This window comes from Schistocerca nitens, chromosome 3 (genome assembly GCF_023898315.1).
Source record: "Schistocerca nitens isolate TAMUIC-IGC-003100 chromosome 3, iqSchNite1.1, whole genome shotgun sequence".
Lineage (NCBI taxonomy): Eukaryota > Metazoa > Arthropoda > Insecta > Orthoptera > Acrididae > Schistocerca > Schistocerca nitens.
In genome coordinates this window covers 886161372-886181305 of record NC_064616.1, presented here as the reverse complement: position 1 = coordinate 886181305, position 19934 = coordinate 886161372, and the positions used below count along the sequence as shown (strand labels likewise).

At 33.7% G+C, this 19934-nt stretch overlaps 1 protein-coding gene and 1 long non-coding RNA gene across 2 annotated transcripts in view; one reads left to right on the top strand and one right to left on the bottom strand.

The window, feature by feature from the left end:
* The window catches only part of LOC126248936 (protein tipE), an 82355-nt gene extending 80035 nt beyond the window's left edge, over nucleotides 1-2320 (top strand). Inside the window, exon 3 of the mRNA XM_049950440.1 lies at nucleotides 2235-2320. Within this exon, the coding sequence (XP_049806397.1) occupies nucleotides 2235-2280 (46 nt within the window). The 3' untranslated portion in view covers nucleotides 2281-2320. The remainder of the gene's footprint in view (nucleotides 1-2234) is intronic.
* Nucleotides 2321-7108: 4788 nt separating this feature from the next.
* Nucleotides 7109-9830, bottom strand: LOC126248934 (uncharacterized). The gene is made up of 2 exons (XR_007545563.1): nucleotides 7324-9830; nucleotides 7109-7225 (listed from the first exon to the last, which is right to left on the bottom strand). It is a non-coding gene; the product is annotated as an uncharacterized LOC126248934 (long non-coding RNA).
* Nucleotides 9831-19934: the final 10104 nt, after the last annotated feature.

Below are 19934 nucleotides of genomic sequence, written 5' to 3'. Positions count from 1 at the left end.
AGAATACAGATGAGGATCCTCATTACTGAACTATTAGGAGAACCAATAAAGTGTTGTAAAATAAGGTGAATGATATAGTGAGTGAGATGATGAGAGGAGTATTTATCTGTGTTATGGAATTTCAGAAATATTGTGTATGAGTATGCAAAAGTATTCAAAAAATTTCAGAAGAAGGAATGAATGTAATAGATGTCACCAGCATAGCTTTAGATAGGCTACCTTACTATTTGTTGTAGGAAAGAACTTACAAGCACTTTACGCATGGCTTATTGATGTAATTATAACCTGATTAAAAAGCTAGAGAAGACAACAATTATCACAAAGGAACACAGATGTTAAAAGACAACACAGTTATAAGGCATTTGGCTTCACTTACTATTTCTGAATTTTTTAAGGAATTTTCCCAGTTATAGATAGAATACATGCTAAAAGAGTGGTGTATTTGTTTCATCAGTTTCTCTTTCACCATCAATTTTTAACATGGAACTGATCAGAATTTTAGCTCCTTGAAACATGTTTCAATTGCTTTAATTATCAAGGAAACAGAATCATAATTAGTGTCAGACACAATGAAAACAGTGATTTTATAAAGCCCTTCACTGAACTCAAGGTCTGTGAGAACATGCTACAACACATATGATGAAATATATCCTTCCCTTTTTAAAGCTTCTTATAATTTTGACGAATATTTAGTGAGTCAACTCTGCACTACCCACATAATATTATTAATTTGTCTAATCAGAATGACTTCAGTGTTATCATAACAACAGTTTTGAGGATGTTTCCAAAGATAAATAAGTTGACTCTTGTTAATGTTTAATTCACATAATTTTTAACCATATATTTAAGCTTCAGGTCATACAAATGATATTATTACCAGTTTTGACTTATTATGTAGTCATTGTTAGATGATTATGTTATATAGTAACTAATCACCTGTTACAACTGAGAAGGCATTCTCAACTGTGACAGTTGATGAGTTACTGTGTAAGGCATCAAAATCATCAGATGATAGCTTGTTAATAAATCACAACTGCTAATGATACCACTTGTCTGACCTAATGCTGAAATATATAATAAACAATTTTACAAGTCATCACTGCATGTTCCTTAAAGCAGCATATAGTTTTAATTTTAATTTTTTTTATGTATTAGTTCCAATATTTCATACACTGATGTGGCTACTTCTGTGGTGGAGCAACTTTTTTATGCTCCATTTCTTTTACATTTGTCATGAAAAAGTCTTTGATATAGGCATTCCATAATGTCAGGGTAACAATGACTATGTCAGGATCAGAAAACAATATTAAGGTAAGGATAAACTCCTACTCACTGCAAATATGATGCTCTGAGTTGCAGACAGGCACAAAAAAAAAAAAAAAACTGTTGCACATTTAGATTTTGACCAAAGTCTTCTTCAGAAAAGAAAGCACACACACTTTCGTTCAAGAAGCACACCTCACACACAGTGACTGACATCTTCAACAGCTCGGACCAGAACTCAGATCAGAAAAATTTGATATGTTTGCTTAATTTATAATTTCCCTTGACAATACTTTACACTCCTTAAAAATATACATACTGCTCCCGTGTCATCTTTATTAGCTTTTGATCATAGTTTGGCCTCTTCTAACTTAATCACAATTTATAACAGTAGTGGTAATAGGCCTTTGGATAATTTTTCAATATTCATTGAAAAGAACAACACAGAGATTACATGTACACAGGCAAGAGGAACATGTTGCTGAACTGGTTTTACTTATTGAGCCACAGTAGATCTACAACTGAAAATGAAAATGATTACACAGTAATGGTGATGATGATGCAATAATGATGATGGCTGCATTGGCATGTAATCTGAAAACGTGAGTATGTTTTTTCTTTACTCCAATGAAACTGTATGCTTTATGATTCCTCCTTTCTGTCCAGCAGTCTCTCACTTAACCTTACTATGATTATTTTGCAAGATCACCTTACAGAAGCTTGTCTATCCCTCGGAAACATATCACCACCCCTAAATGTTTATGAAAACATCTTTCTGTGTTTTGAGCTGAAGAAAAGCATGTAGCAGTTAAATTCCATGTGCATGTGTGATTGTAAACTGTAAACATAAACTAAAATAAAAAATTAAAATGGAAGAATGTCTCTAAAGTATTTGATAATAGCACATTACTGTTATAAGGAATTTTATGAAACATCTATAGTTATGACAAGGTTTTAAATATATTTTGCAGTGACCACGAGCATCATGAGACTTGTTATGAAGAAGAGGATTACTAAATCACAACTATGTTATCATCAATATTTAAACACTTCTGGAGACATTATTCAGTACTCTTTCAATTTTAGTCTTTTTTTCATTCTTCAAACTATGTATTGGATAAGTAAATGTATGATTTTTTGCATATACAAGACCATGGATTCTAGATTTCTTAAATCTGGGTCTGTATCAATTTATTATATTTTTGGGTGTAGTTTGCCACCATCATAAATGGTGCTCCATGTGCTGCACAACATATTCAGTATAATTTATACTGTCCACATTTTTAATAACTGTAAGTAAATGTGAAGTACTTGTTAACTTTTGTGACAATTGATCAATTTATTATATTGTTGTAGTCTTCCTATAATTTGTTCTACAAAAGAGAAACTATAAATGTATATGATAAATATTTTTATTTCATTATCAAAGCATGTTTAATCTTCCTTTTAAAAGGAAAAGTACTAGCAGAACATGCTTAAATAAATTATGATCTGTGAAGACAATACAGATACTGACAAAATGAAGTTATAAAGCTATCATGTTCTTTGCTTCCTATTCATGTGTTTGTCATGGTTGTCCTTCTGTGAGTTTATAAGGATAACTATGGATTCACTTATACTTCAGCTGTTATGTATCACCATATCACCTAACTGAGTTTGGTTTCCATACTTTCCATAGATACAATAAACATCTTTGTGACTACTTTCTCAATGAAGGTAACTTTTTCTGAAAAGTGTAGGAAATATTTATCAGCAAGATTCTGCTCAACTGTATAACTGATTTGTACCTGACAAATTAGCACAGTAATTAACAAACAGTCTAATTTTATTCAAAGCTTCTGTCTCACGAATAATCCATGAAATATGAGAGACTTAGGCTCTATTATGTATATTATAAAAACAGTAATCAGAAAAAAATAGCTGGTATCCTTAGAACAACATATACATTTACCTTATGGTCAGTGTATTAGCTGATTGTTCTCATAGCAGATGTTGGACTAACAATCATTACTGCATCTGTGAAGCTAACATAAAACAGAACTTGGTTTGAAATTTTTCATTCATTTGTAAGTGAGCAGTGATTCATGTTGTGCAAAAATAAAATATTTAGGGAAACTATAATGTTTTCATACAGGTTAAAGATGACAATTTCTTAAAATGTGTCAGTTAGAAAAATTATTCTTTCATGCTGAAAATGCTATAAATGCTATACCACAGTGTTTCCCTAAATAAAAAAAAGTAAGGTAAGAAAATTTGTACTTTGATCATATGAATTATCAGACAAAAGCTTTCTGTACATAATAGTCACATACCAATGGAAATGCTTATAATAACAACAAAATTGTCACCTGGATGTATCTAAATTTTTTGTTGAGAAGATATGGAGTACCATATCTTCTAAATAACTTAGTAGCAGGGAAGACAGCTCACTGAATAATAGAAGCATTGAGCCATCAACAGACAGACAAAAATAATGAAAACTTTGCTAGCTTTCAGATGAGGACAAACACATACATGAATGCACACACTTTTGCGCATGTGTGTGTGCGCGCGCCCACACACACACACACACACGCACACACGCACACATGCACACACGCACACGTGCACACATGCACACGTGCACACACACACACACACACACACACACACACACACACACACACACACACACACACACACACACACACATTGTGACAGCTAAACACATTACTCTGGGACTGCAGTTTGGCAGGTAGACTAGGGGTGAAGGGTTGGGTTGAGTGTGGGGTTTACACAGAGAGAAAACGCAAGAGTGGTAGGGAGGATTGGGGAATGACGGCTGATGGCTCCAAAGTAGGCAACAGGCATGTGGGATAGCAGCACGGGACAGAGACAACAGACACACAGGACAGAAATGCAGCACATGGGCTCTGGAGCTGGTGAGTTAATATAGTGCATTATGACAATGATGTGGAGAAGTGGATCATTAGGTGGTTCAGGACAGAGTAAGGGAAGAATGTTGGGTAGAGGATATGGGAAGTAGTCAGCAGAGTTTGAGGCCAGGAGGATTTTGGAAATGAAGGCTGTGTTGCAAGGATAACTCCCATCTACAGAGTAAATAATTTGGGAGTAAAGGAGGTTTCTCACCAAATAGCAGAAGCATTGAGTCATCAACAGGCACAAGCAAAAAATAAAGAAGCTTTGCTAGCTTTTAGAATCAATCCTTTCTCGAGTATGAACACGCACACAAAACATACATGTGTGCAAACATGGACACACCCCAACATAGTGCTGGCACTATGTAGGGGCATAGACAAGTCAGAGAGGAGAGAGAGAGAGAGAGAGAGAGAGAGAGAGAGAGAGAGAGAGAATGTGCTTGTGTGTGTGCATGTATTGTGTGCGTGGATTTGTATTGTAGCTCAAGAAAGGGTTGGTTCAAAAGCTAGCAAGTTTTCTTTCTCCTTGTGTGTATTGCCTGTTGACAAGTCAACATTTCTGCTAATCGATGAGTGGTCTCTCTTACTCCCAAGTGATTTACATTCTACCAGAACTTTCCTTCTATGCTCATCTCATATGTGTAGTTCAGAAAAGTTGGTGCTGGGGTAAGTATCCAAATGGTATGGATTCTAAAGCAGCCATTGTACACAAGTATGTTGTGATCTGCAGGTTGTTCCTAGACTGGTGAGCTCTGCTACTCTAACTCATTAAAGGATTCATCTAAAAGCTAGAGATGTTTTTGTTCTTTCTGTGTGCATGTTTATGACTCAGTGCTAATTCTATGGGTTGACCTATACTCCTAGAGCCTTCATATTCTGCTGAAACTTTCCCTGACATGTTCATATCCTCTAATTTTCATTTAACTGACAAACATTTGTGAGTAAACTTCAGCCTACTTAATAACTAAACTGTTAAAATGATAATCAATAAGTGACTTCAGCAGCAAACAGTAAGCTTCTAGCACTGGTAGCTGTAGAATTTGAGTGATTAATAATAGAGCTGCAGTCTTCTTACCTGAATCTTAAATAATGGAGCACGTCTATATATTTTCAACTTTCATATTGCCTCATTTACGTTCTTACATTTTGTTGTGCTCTCTCTCTCTCTCTCTCTCTTTTTTTTTTTTTTTTTTTTTTTTTGAGTTCATATTTTGGACTAAGTTCTGGAGGGTATCCCATTACTTTTGTGGCTTCAATTCAGTAATTAATATAATCCATGGCCACTGTGTTTGAAGTTAAGCATTTTCACTATGATTTAAAAGATTCTTGTATGTAATGCAAGAATCCATCACCAGTTTCAAATTCCTTTTTTCCATGCACTTCTCACATTTTCCAATACTAATCCATTGATGATGCACAAGAATTGTATTTTCTCTTAATTTTAGTTAACATGCTTCTCTTTAAGATTTGTTTTCTGTTATCTTTTCACAGAGCTGCACTGATAAAAATCTGTTTCGTTCTGAACCTTAATAGTGCAAAGTGCACCTAGCAGTATTGAAGTTTTGCATTGCTGTTCCTAACAGCACAAATGAACAGTCCACCGGTAACATTCTATACCTCAGTCATTGAGAAAAGCCTATCCTTACTCTTCAAACATAGTGTGTACTACAGAACTGTATAAGGCATACATCAAGTTAATCTATCAATGTCCAAGCTGATTCCAATTAAAAATAACTATGGGTAGCACATTGTATGTAAAATAGGTTATGTTACTCTACTGACACCTTGTTTCAAGCAATCAGAAGTTTCCAATTGTCCATTTGTAATGCTTCATATCCCTCATTTTCACTGGATTAGTCTATTCATGAAACTGTGTCCATACCTATATTTTGGTGATGAAATTCTGAATATGCTAATTATTAATATTACATGTAGTTCAGTCAGTTTAAGATACTATTTTAAAGTATTTTTAATTGACATTAGCCTTTTACTTCAGGTTTTAGTGTGGATTTTATTTTCTTGGTAATAAATTACTTTATATGAACCAAAACATTCACTTTCATAAACTTAACAAAGGCATCTTTGTTTTCTGAAATATCTCACAATATTGTTTGTTTTAAAAATAAATTTATCCAAAGTTATGTTACTTCTCTACTTTTTCAATTCTGTAGAATCCAGTTTATAATATAAAATATTTTATGATATCTATGTAACAGACTGTTCTCCTTTATTACCATTGGATGTTATGTATATTTAATATAATTGAAGGATTGTGCAATGGTGTTTTGATCAAAAAGTTTCTTGGTTTTATAGAAGCAAACAAAAAACCTGGAAGCTTTCATGAAAGGATGGCAGTATTACATTATAAATACGTAAATAAAGCAGCTGTCACTACACCCATGAAAGAAAAATGGTCTTTTCTTTCTTATTTATGTGATATATTCAGTATTATATTGCCTTTGTGATACACATAGCAAGCTGTCAGTCACTGGACACAGTTCTGCAGTTCATTTCGTGGGATTTTTATGTAGCCTACTCAGAAACTATAAGTGGAGAAAACAGTATGTATTGTACCATACCTAATAATAAAGTTATTTTATTATTGCATACTTGTTACTAGAAATGTCAACTTTAGAATCTACAGCTATAGTCATTTACTGGTGAGATGAAGTTGTGATTTGTTGATTTACCTATAGTCCTTAGGCCAACGGATGTGTCAGATACATTATAGAAATAATGTATACAACATAAAAACATAAACAATGTAGGACAGGATTAGGCGAGGATAGGGCAAGAAGTCGGCCATTGCCCATCAAAGGAACCATCCCAGCTTTCACCTAAGCAACTTGAGGAAACCATGGGAAACCCATGTCAAGATGGTTGAGCAGGGAATAAACTCTACTCCTCCTAAATGCAAGTACAGTGCCTTAAGATTGTCATAGTCACCTCTCTCAGTACATGATTCGAAATGGAGTCACAAATACATAGTCTACATTGAGACTGCAATATGCACAAGAAGTAAATCAATCATATAACTGGAACTTCTGAAAATAAAAACACATGAATACATTATATAACACTGTTGTAAAGCATAACATATGAACACACAAAATCTGCTGATTCTTTATCCATCACAACTAACCTAGCACCAGATTGCTTCTCTGAGGAGGTGTATTGCTCTGCATCTGAAACAGAGAAAACAGAAAACCAACAGCAGAAACATTGTTTTGCTAAGAGAAACACAGCACAGAATCAAATGAATTCAACAGTAAATGGTGGCCAAGTATTCCTGTAAGCTAACATATTCACTTACATTGTAGAAACACTTCTCAACAAGAAATGGTTTTAACTCTTCCCTAAAACCATTTCCTTCTCAAACCACTTCATGTCATTTGGCAGTGCATTATAAAGAATGAAACCAAAGTAGCTCACATGTCTTTGAGTATGAGTTTCTTCAATTGTCAAATATGGAGGGACCAGAGTTGTGAGTATTACGACAGTGGTAACTCTGGTTGGTTTGCAGGTCACCAAGTCTAGCTCTTATCATCAGCACACATCTGTGTATGTACAGGGAGGGTACAGTATGCAAACTAGATGTTTTAAGCAGGGGCTTTCAGTGAGACCTAGTAGAGCTATGTGACAATATTCAAATAGGCCTTTTCTGTAAAGTAAAAATTTCTTTTAACTGACTATTAATTTTATCTCAAAAAACTATCCCATAAACTACAAAGACTGGAAGTAATGAAAATAAGTCATTCTAGCACCATCTGAGGAACAAACTATATAAAATCATTCCTCAGAACAGAACATGCAGAACTAAGTCTCTGGGCGTGTTTATTTACTTGGTCTTTCCAGTTTAAGTCCTGATCAACACACATTCCTAAAAGTTTTGTATATCATCCCCTTTGTAACTCATTTCCATCCAGTGCGAGTTGGAAATCTTGGTTTTCATTCCTCTTTCCTAATGGAATATAATTTGTTTTCTTCATATTAATGGATGACATGATCATGTTTGAAAAACTGCAAGTACCATACATATTTCTGCTTCACAAGAGAAAGGATGGGACCAACAGGGGAGTAGCACATACCATTTGGGGATCAGTTTGCAAACCACTGGCTCAAAGACACATTATTAATACTCATCAAGCTTCAAAGTCTGTATCTGTTGTGAAAACTTTGTAAAAATGAACATTCACCTCAGTGATTATAAGAAATATTCTCAAAGATAAACTCATACTTATAAGCAGACCAAAGATTTCATATTTTCATACAGAGAGCTGCCTTATCTCCCAGATATAGAGATCACATAAATGACATCATTAGATGTCCTAGTAAGTGTTTGATATACAAATTAAATCTTTGGTCTCCATAATTTTCTTTTGAAATCTTTTTGTTGGCAACTTAAAAGTCCACTAATCACATAACATACTCATCACATAATACACTGTATCTTACCGCAGTTTGTGCACTTATGAGGGATATTTCTCAGATGTCGGCAGAAATGATGAGGAAGAAAATTAATTTGGTTGTACATAGCAGCAGTAATATCTCTTACTTTTAAAAGTGAGAATGACATTTTGTTTTTTCAGTCTTCTAATCCTTTATCCAGTTCATTAAATGGATACAAACTGGACTTACATCATAAATTGGATATTTTTGTCTCTTGGGACTGAATAACATTGTTACATAATGACTAATGAGGTTCAGAAGTTACTGTGAACCCAAAAATGAAGGTATACTAACTATGGTAAGGAAAATATCTGAAAGCTATGCTAGTGATGTAAACAGCTAACACACCCACATTCACATAATAGTGAGCCAGAATGTGTGTAAGAGTGAGTAAGAATGAGAAATTTGGAATGAGTTAAGGAAACAGAAGAAAATGCTTTTCATGGCATGTTGTATAGGAAAATAAGAAAATTCTTAGTATAATGATGAGTAAACAATATCCATATCACCAAAGATTTAATATAATGAGAAGTAAAATAGAAGCAGCATATTGTGGCTAGAGGATGGCATGATTATGATTGACACAATTGAAAAAAAATGTTGAAGAAGGACAATACTGATGTAGATTGATACAAGATGGCTATAAGAATTGTAAGTGTGTGGGATGAAATGAAATTCCATTTTGGGAACTGAAAGAGCTGGGATGTATGAGAGAGAGTGGTACAATTGGGAGGTTAATTTGTTTGATAATCTTTGGCTGTGGTAGTAGATGCCATGTTGCTGTGTTCTTTCTTACATATGCATTTGTTTTGCTGATAATATCATAACTTCATCTACCATATAAGTGATGCGTTAGTCGATATCATAGATACCAATAATGTGTCTTTCGTTTGATAAAGGCTGTGAATGAGTTACCTGCACATTAAGTAGGTATGAATAGCAATGCTATTCAGAAATAAATAATAAAATCAATCATACCTAATTTATATTTCTGATTGCAACATGATCCTGTTATATTGCAAATTGTAAGATAATTGTTATTATTGTTAGAAGTGTGCAGCAGAGTGTGATATTAGGTAATATTAACACCATGAAAGTATTTGAAAAAATATTGTTTATAAACACTGCCACTTACTTCTGTTGACAGCCTTATTTGCAAATGGCTACCTTTTTATTATAATGAGACTATTACTTGATAGATAACAATTAATTATATTTGTCACACCACATTTTTGAGCAACTTCATTTAATAGTTAAAAATATAAAACACATTGAATGTGTTTGCATAGTTGCAAATACTGTGTTCATAAATATTTTTATAAATTTCATAAGTATACTTATAAGCTTCAGTACTTCTGCACTCGTTCTATTGGGAACAGTTTTAGACAATTAACACCAATAACTGAAATAATAGGTTCAGAATTGTATCATACTACATATTAAAGAGATCAGTCATTTTGAGAGCACAACATTTTCTTCAGTGGCAAATGACAGGAAGGTGTGGTTATTAAAGCTGTAATTATTTTTATTACTGTTGGTCCTATCATCCTACACTAATGTACAAGAAGTAGAATGAATCATTCATACATAAATTTTACAAACATAAAACAATTGCATAAAAGGATGCAGTCTGCCATAGGCATTAAGCATTGCAAAATTAGCTATTTCACTCAAGTAACTGTTAAGTGTATTACACAACATTTGTCCATTCCAACAAGTATCTCTAACTATAATGTTTTTACTTACATTTATAATTTTTGGATTACATGGGAGCATTTGTAACAGAAATGTTTGATAATAAATAAGCAATGTTTTACTGCAACATCAGCTACATATTATGTTTTGTTTCTACATCTAGTTTTGGGTCACACATTTTCCATACCTTCATTGAAATTGATTTTAAAGAATGTATGAAGAATCCATTTAGATTTAATTTTGCAACTGCTACTGTACCACTCATAAACGACATAGTAAACCAGTTCTAATCTATCTTATATGTGTGAGCATTGTCCCAGGTTTGCAATTAGACAAATGCACTTAACCCAAACAGCAGTTATCTGCTATTTCTGCAAAGTTCAACTCTGATTAATATAGCCCATATGTATTAGAGTTAATGAATCTTATTCTTTGCAGTTAAATATTTCATATCAGCCAGATAAGTTTATAAATATATGTATCAGTGTCAGACAGTATCATGTAATCTTAGGTGAGTTTGTTATGAGAATTGGGACATATTGTAACAAATCGGTATTTCCATCCTATCATACTTCCTTCAGCCTAATGCAGCATTACTGAAATTGATGCAAATAAAATTTTGTTCTCAATCCTCTCATGTGCTATATGTACATTTTCATTTAATAGAGATATCTTTAGTGATAAAACTGTATGTAGCATGGGAATCAAATTTAGATTGTGGCCTAAAGCAATGGATTGGGTCTAATCCCAGTCTGAAACATTGTTTCAACCTATCAAGTCTATTTGCAGTACTTATTCTACAACAGAATGATAGTTTTGTTCTGAATCCATTCCAGTGTTTGCATAAACCTGCAGATTAAATCTGGGCAGTAGCCTCACACAATTCAGAGCACATAAAAGTTATTTCATGTTTTTGTACACCACATCACGATTATGCAACATTGATGTTGGCTAGGTACATATGCTGTGGATGATTAGTATGATGTAAGGAGAAAAATATAGATAGATTATTTTTTAAATAATTTCTTCAAAATGGGGTCCACAGAATGTATAAGATTATTAAGTGGCATAATTTTTCGCTTTATTGGGCTGTAATTATTAGATAAACGTCTATGTGCTTAATAATAACCAGTTAATTTGGCCTCTGTGACTATTTTCAAGTTAGAAATGCGTACAAGTAATTCAGAGCTATTTCCTTTATGTGCATTTTTCGGACTTATTTGTACATACTGATAAAATAAATATAACCATAGAGGCCAAAATCAGCTGATGTTATTAGATGTAGAGACTTTTGTCAAATAATCCACTACTTAACAAAGAAAGATAGAAAGACATCACTTAATACAAGAAGATGAACCTAATCAAAATATGTAGATATCCTTTGACATTATTCACTTGTAGTAGGATGTAGTTAATATTCCAGTTATAATATTTCTTTGATTCAGAGCCCATGTTACGCTGTATCTATGCCAATAAATGGCTGGTTAAGTCAATTCAAAGGTATAAGGGAAGCAATGCCATACCACCTTCAGTATAACAATGCTTAGTAAGGGAGTCTGGTGTTAACCCAGTCTTGGAGCTGAGGACGCTTTCAATTAGTCTAATTTACCTTTGTACATACACTTATAATGATCTCAAATTCTGTGAAATATTAAACTCTTTCTGGCCACCGCTGTACCATACATGGCAGTGTTATGTTATAAGAGTGCCCTTATTTACTAGTGAAATATTTTCATCTAATATTAATGAATGTTGTTAACAAAACAACTGTTAAGGCTTTTTAAGTGATTTCAAAATTATATCCTGGGTTGCATCCAATAAAATACAGTAAGCCTAATTATGGATGAACACCAGACAGTGATTCTACCAATTTTATAGGATGCTGAGTTTTCAACACTGCAAGTTCTTTCTTGTACAAAACAAGGAAAAAAACTAAACTAAGTACTTAAAAAAGATGTTGAATGCTGTAGAGTACAGCACATGAAAGAATTCAGTCTTAAATCTTTTCCAAGGCTGAGAGTAGAAAATGTGCATGACTACATATAAATTAATGTATAAGAACAAATGAGGTAGATAAACTATTTAGTCTGTACAAAGAGAAAAATACGTGACAGTTCTGTGAAGGAAAAATATTAATGGAAAGAAATATCAGACACTGCAGTACCATTAACATTTTTGTTATATCTTTTCTATCTACTCTCTCTCTCTCTCTCTCTCTCTCTCTCTCTCTCTCTCTCTCTCTCTCTCTCTCTCACTCTTTCTAATACTTGTTACCTAAAACAGATATGAAATTCATTTTCATTTAATATCCCATATTACAAAAAGACTAAAGATTATGCAAATTGCCCATAGTGAGCATGGTTTCTAAGGTGGTCTCTCACACCTGTGTAGGTTCAGTCTGGTCTTGTTTATCATTTTTGCAGTCAGCTTTCATTCCCTCCAGGACATGGCATACAGAGCATTTAACACTTTGTTGCCTGAACTATCAAAAACACATTTTTTCACTTTTTAATGGAACACAGCAGTAAATAGTAGAAAAATAACAGTAAACATTATTCATAATTTTTATTTTGACATTTTTACTGTTTTACAAAGTTCATATAGTCTGGCCCTCCAGTAACTAACTAAACTACAAGACTCAGAATAGTATATATTGAAACTAACAAGATAAAATGAGTTACAATGCACAAAGGCTACAAATTATTGAGTGTCTAGAAAGTAATTACACAGTAACTAAATGGAATTGAGTAAAATAACTTTTCTCTTCAGTGCAGCAGAGAAATTCTTGAGTGTGGGCTAGCTTGAACTGTACCTAACATCTTTGTATGTTTGCTGCAAAAGTGACAAAGTGAACACTATTAATTCCTAATCTTACATCTTTTGGGATTAAATATTCTAATTTCTTCCTTTTGTTTTATGTATTACTTTCTGTCAGAACTTTCCTTGCAGCTCTTGGACTGGTGTGGTTTACATTTGTGTGGAGTAACATGCCTTGAACAACACTTTTCCTAAACTCCAGCAGTGGAATCATTCCATGCAGTTCGCACTACCATACATAATGTTTTACAGATGCTATTCCCATCATCTCCCAGAACAGGCAATGCTACCACTTTCTGAATTTTGTTCTCACTCCATGAGAAGATTTAGATCTGTCCACATGGTTCACACTTTCCACATTACAGTTGCAGTCCTTTACTACAAAGGGGCATTGAATGTTTATTATAGTGTTGTTCATCTGTTTTCTGGACACAAAATTTACTTATGTTCCATGGCAATTGGAAGCCGGACACACAGATTTGTGGTCTTTCCACAAACATACCCTAATTCTGGAAGAATACATCCTGTGACAGAAGTCACTTTTTTATTTCCTTACAAAGTGAAAAGCCTCTTGAGAAATCTTGATGTTGATCATCATTGTTTTCTCCACCTTTCAAGCAAGCCTATGAAAGTAAAAAATAGTTTTGAAGGACAGTCACCTGTTTTCACCCTAAATTGTCTATGATAACAAAAAACTACACTTTCTCATAAAGCATAATTATCATATTCCCTCTCCAGAGCTCCATTTCTCTCTTTATAAGTATCAGAAGCAATTATGTAGCCTATCTGGTCTGCAGTAAACCACAGTTTGACACCGCCTTTCACTAGCTTCATTGAATTGTACTGTTTCACCAAGAAAAATGGTAGCCCCTATTTATTTGTCAAAAAATTACAAAAATGATTATTGAGCTTACATGTAAAGGAGTACTGACTTTCATGCTACTGATCAACAAAGCTAGTAAAATACAACAAAAAACATCAAAGGAAGTAACAAACTGCACTTCTGTAGCAGTGCAACATATACACGCATTACCAGATGTAGTACCACAAGTTTTTCTGTTTATTTCATAAATAAAAACTAGCAGTTTTACGAAAGAGGTTTGTGAGAAGAAAATAACAGTTAATCTATATGTCATCAAAGTTGGTAAACCCAAAAATTACAAAGAATTGAATGACAATATACACAGCAAATATGCTCTCTCAATAGTTGCTGTTAGCTGTCACCATAGATTATACAGACATACTTTTTGAACTGCAAACTAGGTCTAGAAGACACTGAAGTGTTCCCCACATAGATGAACCATCAACCCAGGATATATATATATATATATATATATATATATATATATATATATATATATATATATATATATATATATATATATATATATATATATATATATATATATGTGTGTGTGTGTGTGTGTGTGTGTGTAGTAGGAATAACTGAGGACTGAAAGAGGTGATACTTAGAAGTACCAACAGGCAACAAAGGGTTAATGCAACTGGCTATCCTGTGAGATATAATTCATTATGTATTGATATTCCTAATGATTTGAAATTAATGAAATGTCATTAATATTCTTTCAGTTTGCCATTCATGCAAAAGCCATCACAATGCTTACAGCAGTCACTTCAATTGCTACTGAGACTATGTGATTTTTTTTTCTACACAAGTTGTCAAATGAAAAATAAATCAGTTTCAACTTTTTCTCCAATACACTACAGGTCATTCATTTCTCTTATTAATTAATCTCACACTTCTTCTTCTCTGCATCTCATTTAAAACTTAGTTTAGAGAGACATACTGTTAGGACATAACAGTGCACAAAGTTTTTTTTTTTTTTTAATTGTACATATTTTCATATTAGTTGCTCCACATTGTAACAAAATATTGGTCATTTTGATATTATGTGTTGCTTATAGTCTCATAAATGTGACAAATATTTAATGAAAACTTCAGAACCTTTAACATATTTCTAAAAGGACATGATTTGTTTAGAATGATGTTAAGGAGTTTTCAATCTGACAGTTCCTATTTAAAATGGGTGTAACCATGTATGGTATGGAAAAGGAAAATATTTAGAAGATTAGCTACAGCATTAATGAATTAATTTGAGTTTGTCATGTATGATATGTGTTATGTCACACATAACACATTAGTGCAATACGTTTTATGATATCATCTTTCAAAATTAATTTTTTTACACATTCAAGACTGGGAGTATGGACAATTGCTTGTCTTCTTATTGAAACTTGGAGAAATATGCAGAAACTGCTTACACTAAAAGAAGTGCTTACTGAACTGTAATGAACTGGAGCACTTGTAACTACTGACTGACACAAAAATTTCTTATTTATTACATTCATATAATAACTCACATGAACATGTTTCTTTGAAAGGTTGTTAACAATCATTTGTACTATGTGACTGTTTATATGCCTCCTGACTTACAAGAAAAGATGATAATAAATATTATTTTAATAAGTTACTCAAAAATGTCCAGAGGGAGAGCTTTTATTGTTACTGACCCATAGTCGAATTTTTCTTTTTACTGTCTTCATTGTGGATTTTTTAAAATATTTAGTACATTACAACATTGTTCCATGTTATCTTGGTACTGCCATATCTGTTCTGTGAAATTGCAGCAGTGTATGAAATATTTTATACTTGTTCCATATTGTATTTTCAAAATTAAGGGCAAAATGTAATAATTTAATTTGCATTGCTCCAGGAACTTTATTATAAGTTCTCACATCTACTTATGTTCAACTTACAAGTATTATCTAATAGTCAGAATTGTAAATAATTCACAGTCCGGGAGTTTCATCATGGATTGTGGACCCACTGGGGAAATCACAGTCAGTATTAAGTTTCTTTGTTCTTATATTTTTGTCTACACCTTTATTTAAGTCATATTGATAAAAATTTACTTAATTCTTTTAAAGATTATGATGTCGTGCTCCTGTTAAAAATATCACTATGTCATATTTCTCTGCTTTTGCTGAAAAGAATTACAGACATTTCATTAATACAGAGGGTGAAGGCAGTTTGCACATTTAGTAACCTTCATGCTTGTTTCCTTAAAACTATATTTTGTAGAAACATTGTGTAGACAGTGTCTTATAGAGTGAACAGTTTAATAATTACTGATTGATCACATCGATATACTCACATTTTGCCTTGAATTTCAGCTGCCCATGTATATTTTCAAAATAAAAATATGGAAGAAAACAAACTTGTGTTTAACTAATTTCATTTTGTGTAAACTCAGAAAACCCTTAAAATAGTAAGATCCAACAAATTCAGTTTTGGAAGGGAAAATATTCTGTACCTTCTCATGATTTTCAAGGGGTTGTCTGCAAGTGCTGTACAATAGATTGACAGTTTAATGAAAAATACTGCATTTCTTTAATTGGACATGATTACAAAATAGTTTGTACAGCAAAGATAGCATGACAGAATAGATATAATTACATCTGAATTATCTAGTAGTAAAGCAAACCATGAGTATGAATGAATTCTCAGCAGGTACATTCCTTCAAAATTTAAAAAGCTAAAATATTCGGGAACTTGCAATATCAATACAGGTAAGCAAATGACACAATTAAATGGATTCATGCTAATATAAATTTATTATCAATCACAACAAGAAAAGAGGAGCAATAAGCCATACAATAAATTCAATATTGTGAAATTAGTGAAAATCATATTGATCCATTCTTTAAATGTGACATCAAACTAGTGGCTCTGGAGATGCAGAAATTAGCAGTAGTGGTAGCTTGCAGCTCATAAATTAGAAGTATCATTAATTTCATCAATTGCAAAAAATTATTCTAGTGTTATGTGTAATTAACTGGAGACTCCATGTTAAAGTTCATTTTCAATCAGATAGTACTGACTAATGACAGTAAGTATTGCTGATGTCCAGATTTGAACTATTTTACATTGTATGGTGAAGGACATTGATAACCTGTTTTTCAGGTCTAGCTTCATGGACATACCCATTGAGGGGCAGTGGAGGGCAGCTGATGTCCTCCTGCCTTCCCTTCCCCTCCTTCCTCTCTCTCTCTCTCTCACACCCACCCACCCACCCACCCACCCACCCACACACACACACACACACACACACACACACACACACACACACACATACACATGCAGCAATAAAAAAATCTTCTCACAGCATACTTCCAATGTTCTCTCCAAAACAAACAGATGTATGAATTTAGTATCAGCTTGAGGGAAGCAAGAACATGCAAGAACTTGCAATGTCATCTCAAGAAAAAGAACATATAATGTGTATTGATTAGCGGCAAGTGTAATCAAAGCCATTTATTGTGAAATCTAAAAATTTGTTTGTCATTTACCATGAAACTAAACACCAGTTCTCCCCCTATCCCCACCCATAGCTCAGATTTTGGGTATGCTCTTGCCAAGCTAGCACTGAAGACTTATATTTAAAGCCAATAATAAACTAACTTACATTAAGTAATTAATAAATTAGTTTTGATTAAAAGATTAATTAATTAGATATAAGCAGACAGAATTAACAAAAAATTACATTTCTTAAAAATATAGATACAACATTTAGAAATACTTCCCCAAATATGGACACAGATAAACTTAAATGGATGCAGGAAGAAAGAATACATACCACAAGGAACTGAAGTATGGAAGGGAAATTTTGTCTAATTAAAAGACCAGGACTTAATGAAGGGTAGACATTATGTCACATAAACTAACATAGCAATATAGGTTGACAGAGGCCACTATGGGTGAGAGAGTAGTTGGGTTCTACATCCAGAGGTATCAGTAACACAATGATACCTGGAATAACATTTTGTTGTCATGATGAATACACAGAGCAATGTAGCTGTTTCATAGCATTGTGTGGCACACAGGCCTCAGGGATGCACTGGGTAGAATAGCAGATGTGCGTCATCAGTGAGTCATCAAGCTGGTGCCACAAGTCGATGAGCAGTGGTCAGTATGAGGGCATGTGGGCTGCAGTGGGGCAGGTAAGTAGGCGTTGTCTGTCACCAGATGTTTCATAGCGCAGAGTGGTTCTACACCTCAGCAGTCTCACGGCAGCCTGCCGCGCACTTAGGTGAGTGTAGCCGAATCCACAGTCCGAGGTTGTCGCAAAGGACAGGCCCTGGGCTTCCACCGTGGGATGACGACTGCAACCAGTGGCGGATTTACATATAGGCATGGGCCTAGGGCGGCACCTTAAGGGGATGACGTTTTTTGCTCTGTACTCATTTTAACCTTTTATATTTTAAAATAACTGCTCTTACAAATGACAAAATTTTTTAATATTGTTAAACAACTTGCTATTTTAAATAAGCCTTAGGAACAAAATTCAACAATAAAACCTTGGAAATATACATAGTTTACTTGGTGACTGAATGGAAATTTAACATTGGGTTTATGTCTGGTATCATCTTCATGATTGTTCAAAATATTCTGAAGCAAGCTGTCAGTACAGCAGTCTAGAATAAAATGTTTGAAACAACATTATTCTGAAAATGTTGTCAGCTTCTATTTGACACTACCATATTTTCCCCATGAAAATACCGGGACCCCTGAAAAGCTGTGACAAACTAATCATCAGTTTTTTAAATACTGTAACATGTGTGAGCCTCAGTATGCAAAACCTGACTCTATTTAAATTTCTTGTAGAAATTATGGGGAAGTATCAAGTCAACCCTACATTACTGTAATTAACGTGAAAGCTCTGTGGTCTTCAATATCTGAGCTTTGATTTAATGACAATCGTTCAACAATATATGTTGATATTGGGAATATTTTACATGTTTATATGAAAAGAACATAAGCAAAATATCTAATAATATGTGAAATAAACTTCACAACAGTTCAAAAATTATATTTATTTATTTGCTTAGTAACTTTTTTGGCAAAAAAAGAAGAAGCTGCCAACTTTCGTTTTTCTCATTTATTGTACAGCAGCCTGCACAATATCAAAGTTCCCACTTTGTGCAATCAAATAGTTCGTGGCATTGCAAATTTTACATTAAACTTCTTAACTAAGTTTTTTCTTTGAGGAATGGTTATTTTTATTATATGTTAGAACAAAAGGTGCATTTGTGTGCAGACATAACAGCAGTGTTCACACAGATGACAACACACCACATCAACTGTCAACAAGACTACTTAAACTTTGTAGTCCGTCTTCTCTGTCCACAGAAACTGCTAAAATGTTATAAGAATTAGTGGGATAAGAGTCGATCCAGCACATCTCACTGCCAGAAATTGCAAAAATTATTTGCTCTATAAATTAAAAAGACAATATCAAGAATATTCAGAACTTATTTGCACCCTAGCTAAAATTCCGGCTACGAGGGAAACAGAAATCAAAAAAGGGACTGTCCCACTTTATTTATGAGACAAATTTCAGGTGGCAGGTGTGCTTCTACTGTTCGCTGACAACAGAAGAACAGGCAACAATGAAATTAAATTATTCTGCATTGTCGCTCTCTCATAGCACAGTTACGTTAAGTAATCTGAGTTGCTCAGTTCATCGTTCCGTACTTAAAGGAAAAACCTTTGTGTTCATGTGCTGTGTTTAATGGAAAAATGTTTGGATTGGAAAAATATCCTGGATGCCTAGAGACCGGGCTGTACGTGTCACATTGTTTTATCAAAAGTAAAGCTCAGAGTACCTTTTTGTGGAACACACGTGGAAACCATGGGAGCCATAGCGGAGCGGCTGATGCTGCTGCAACAGACAGTGAATGCAGAGCAGAGGCGCTTTGACTCACTCTGCA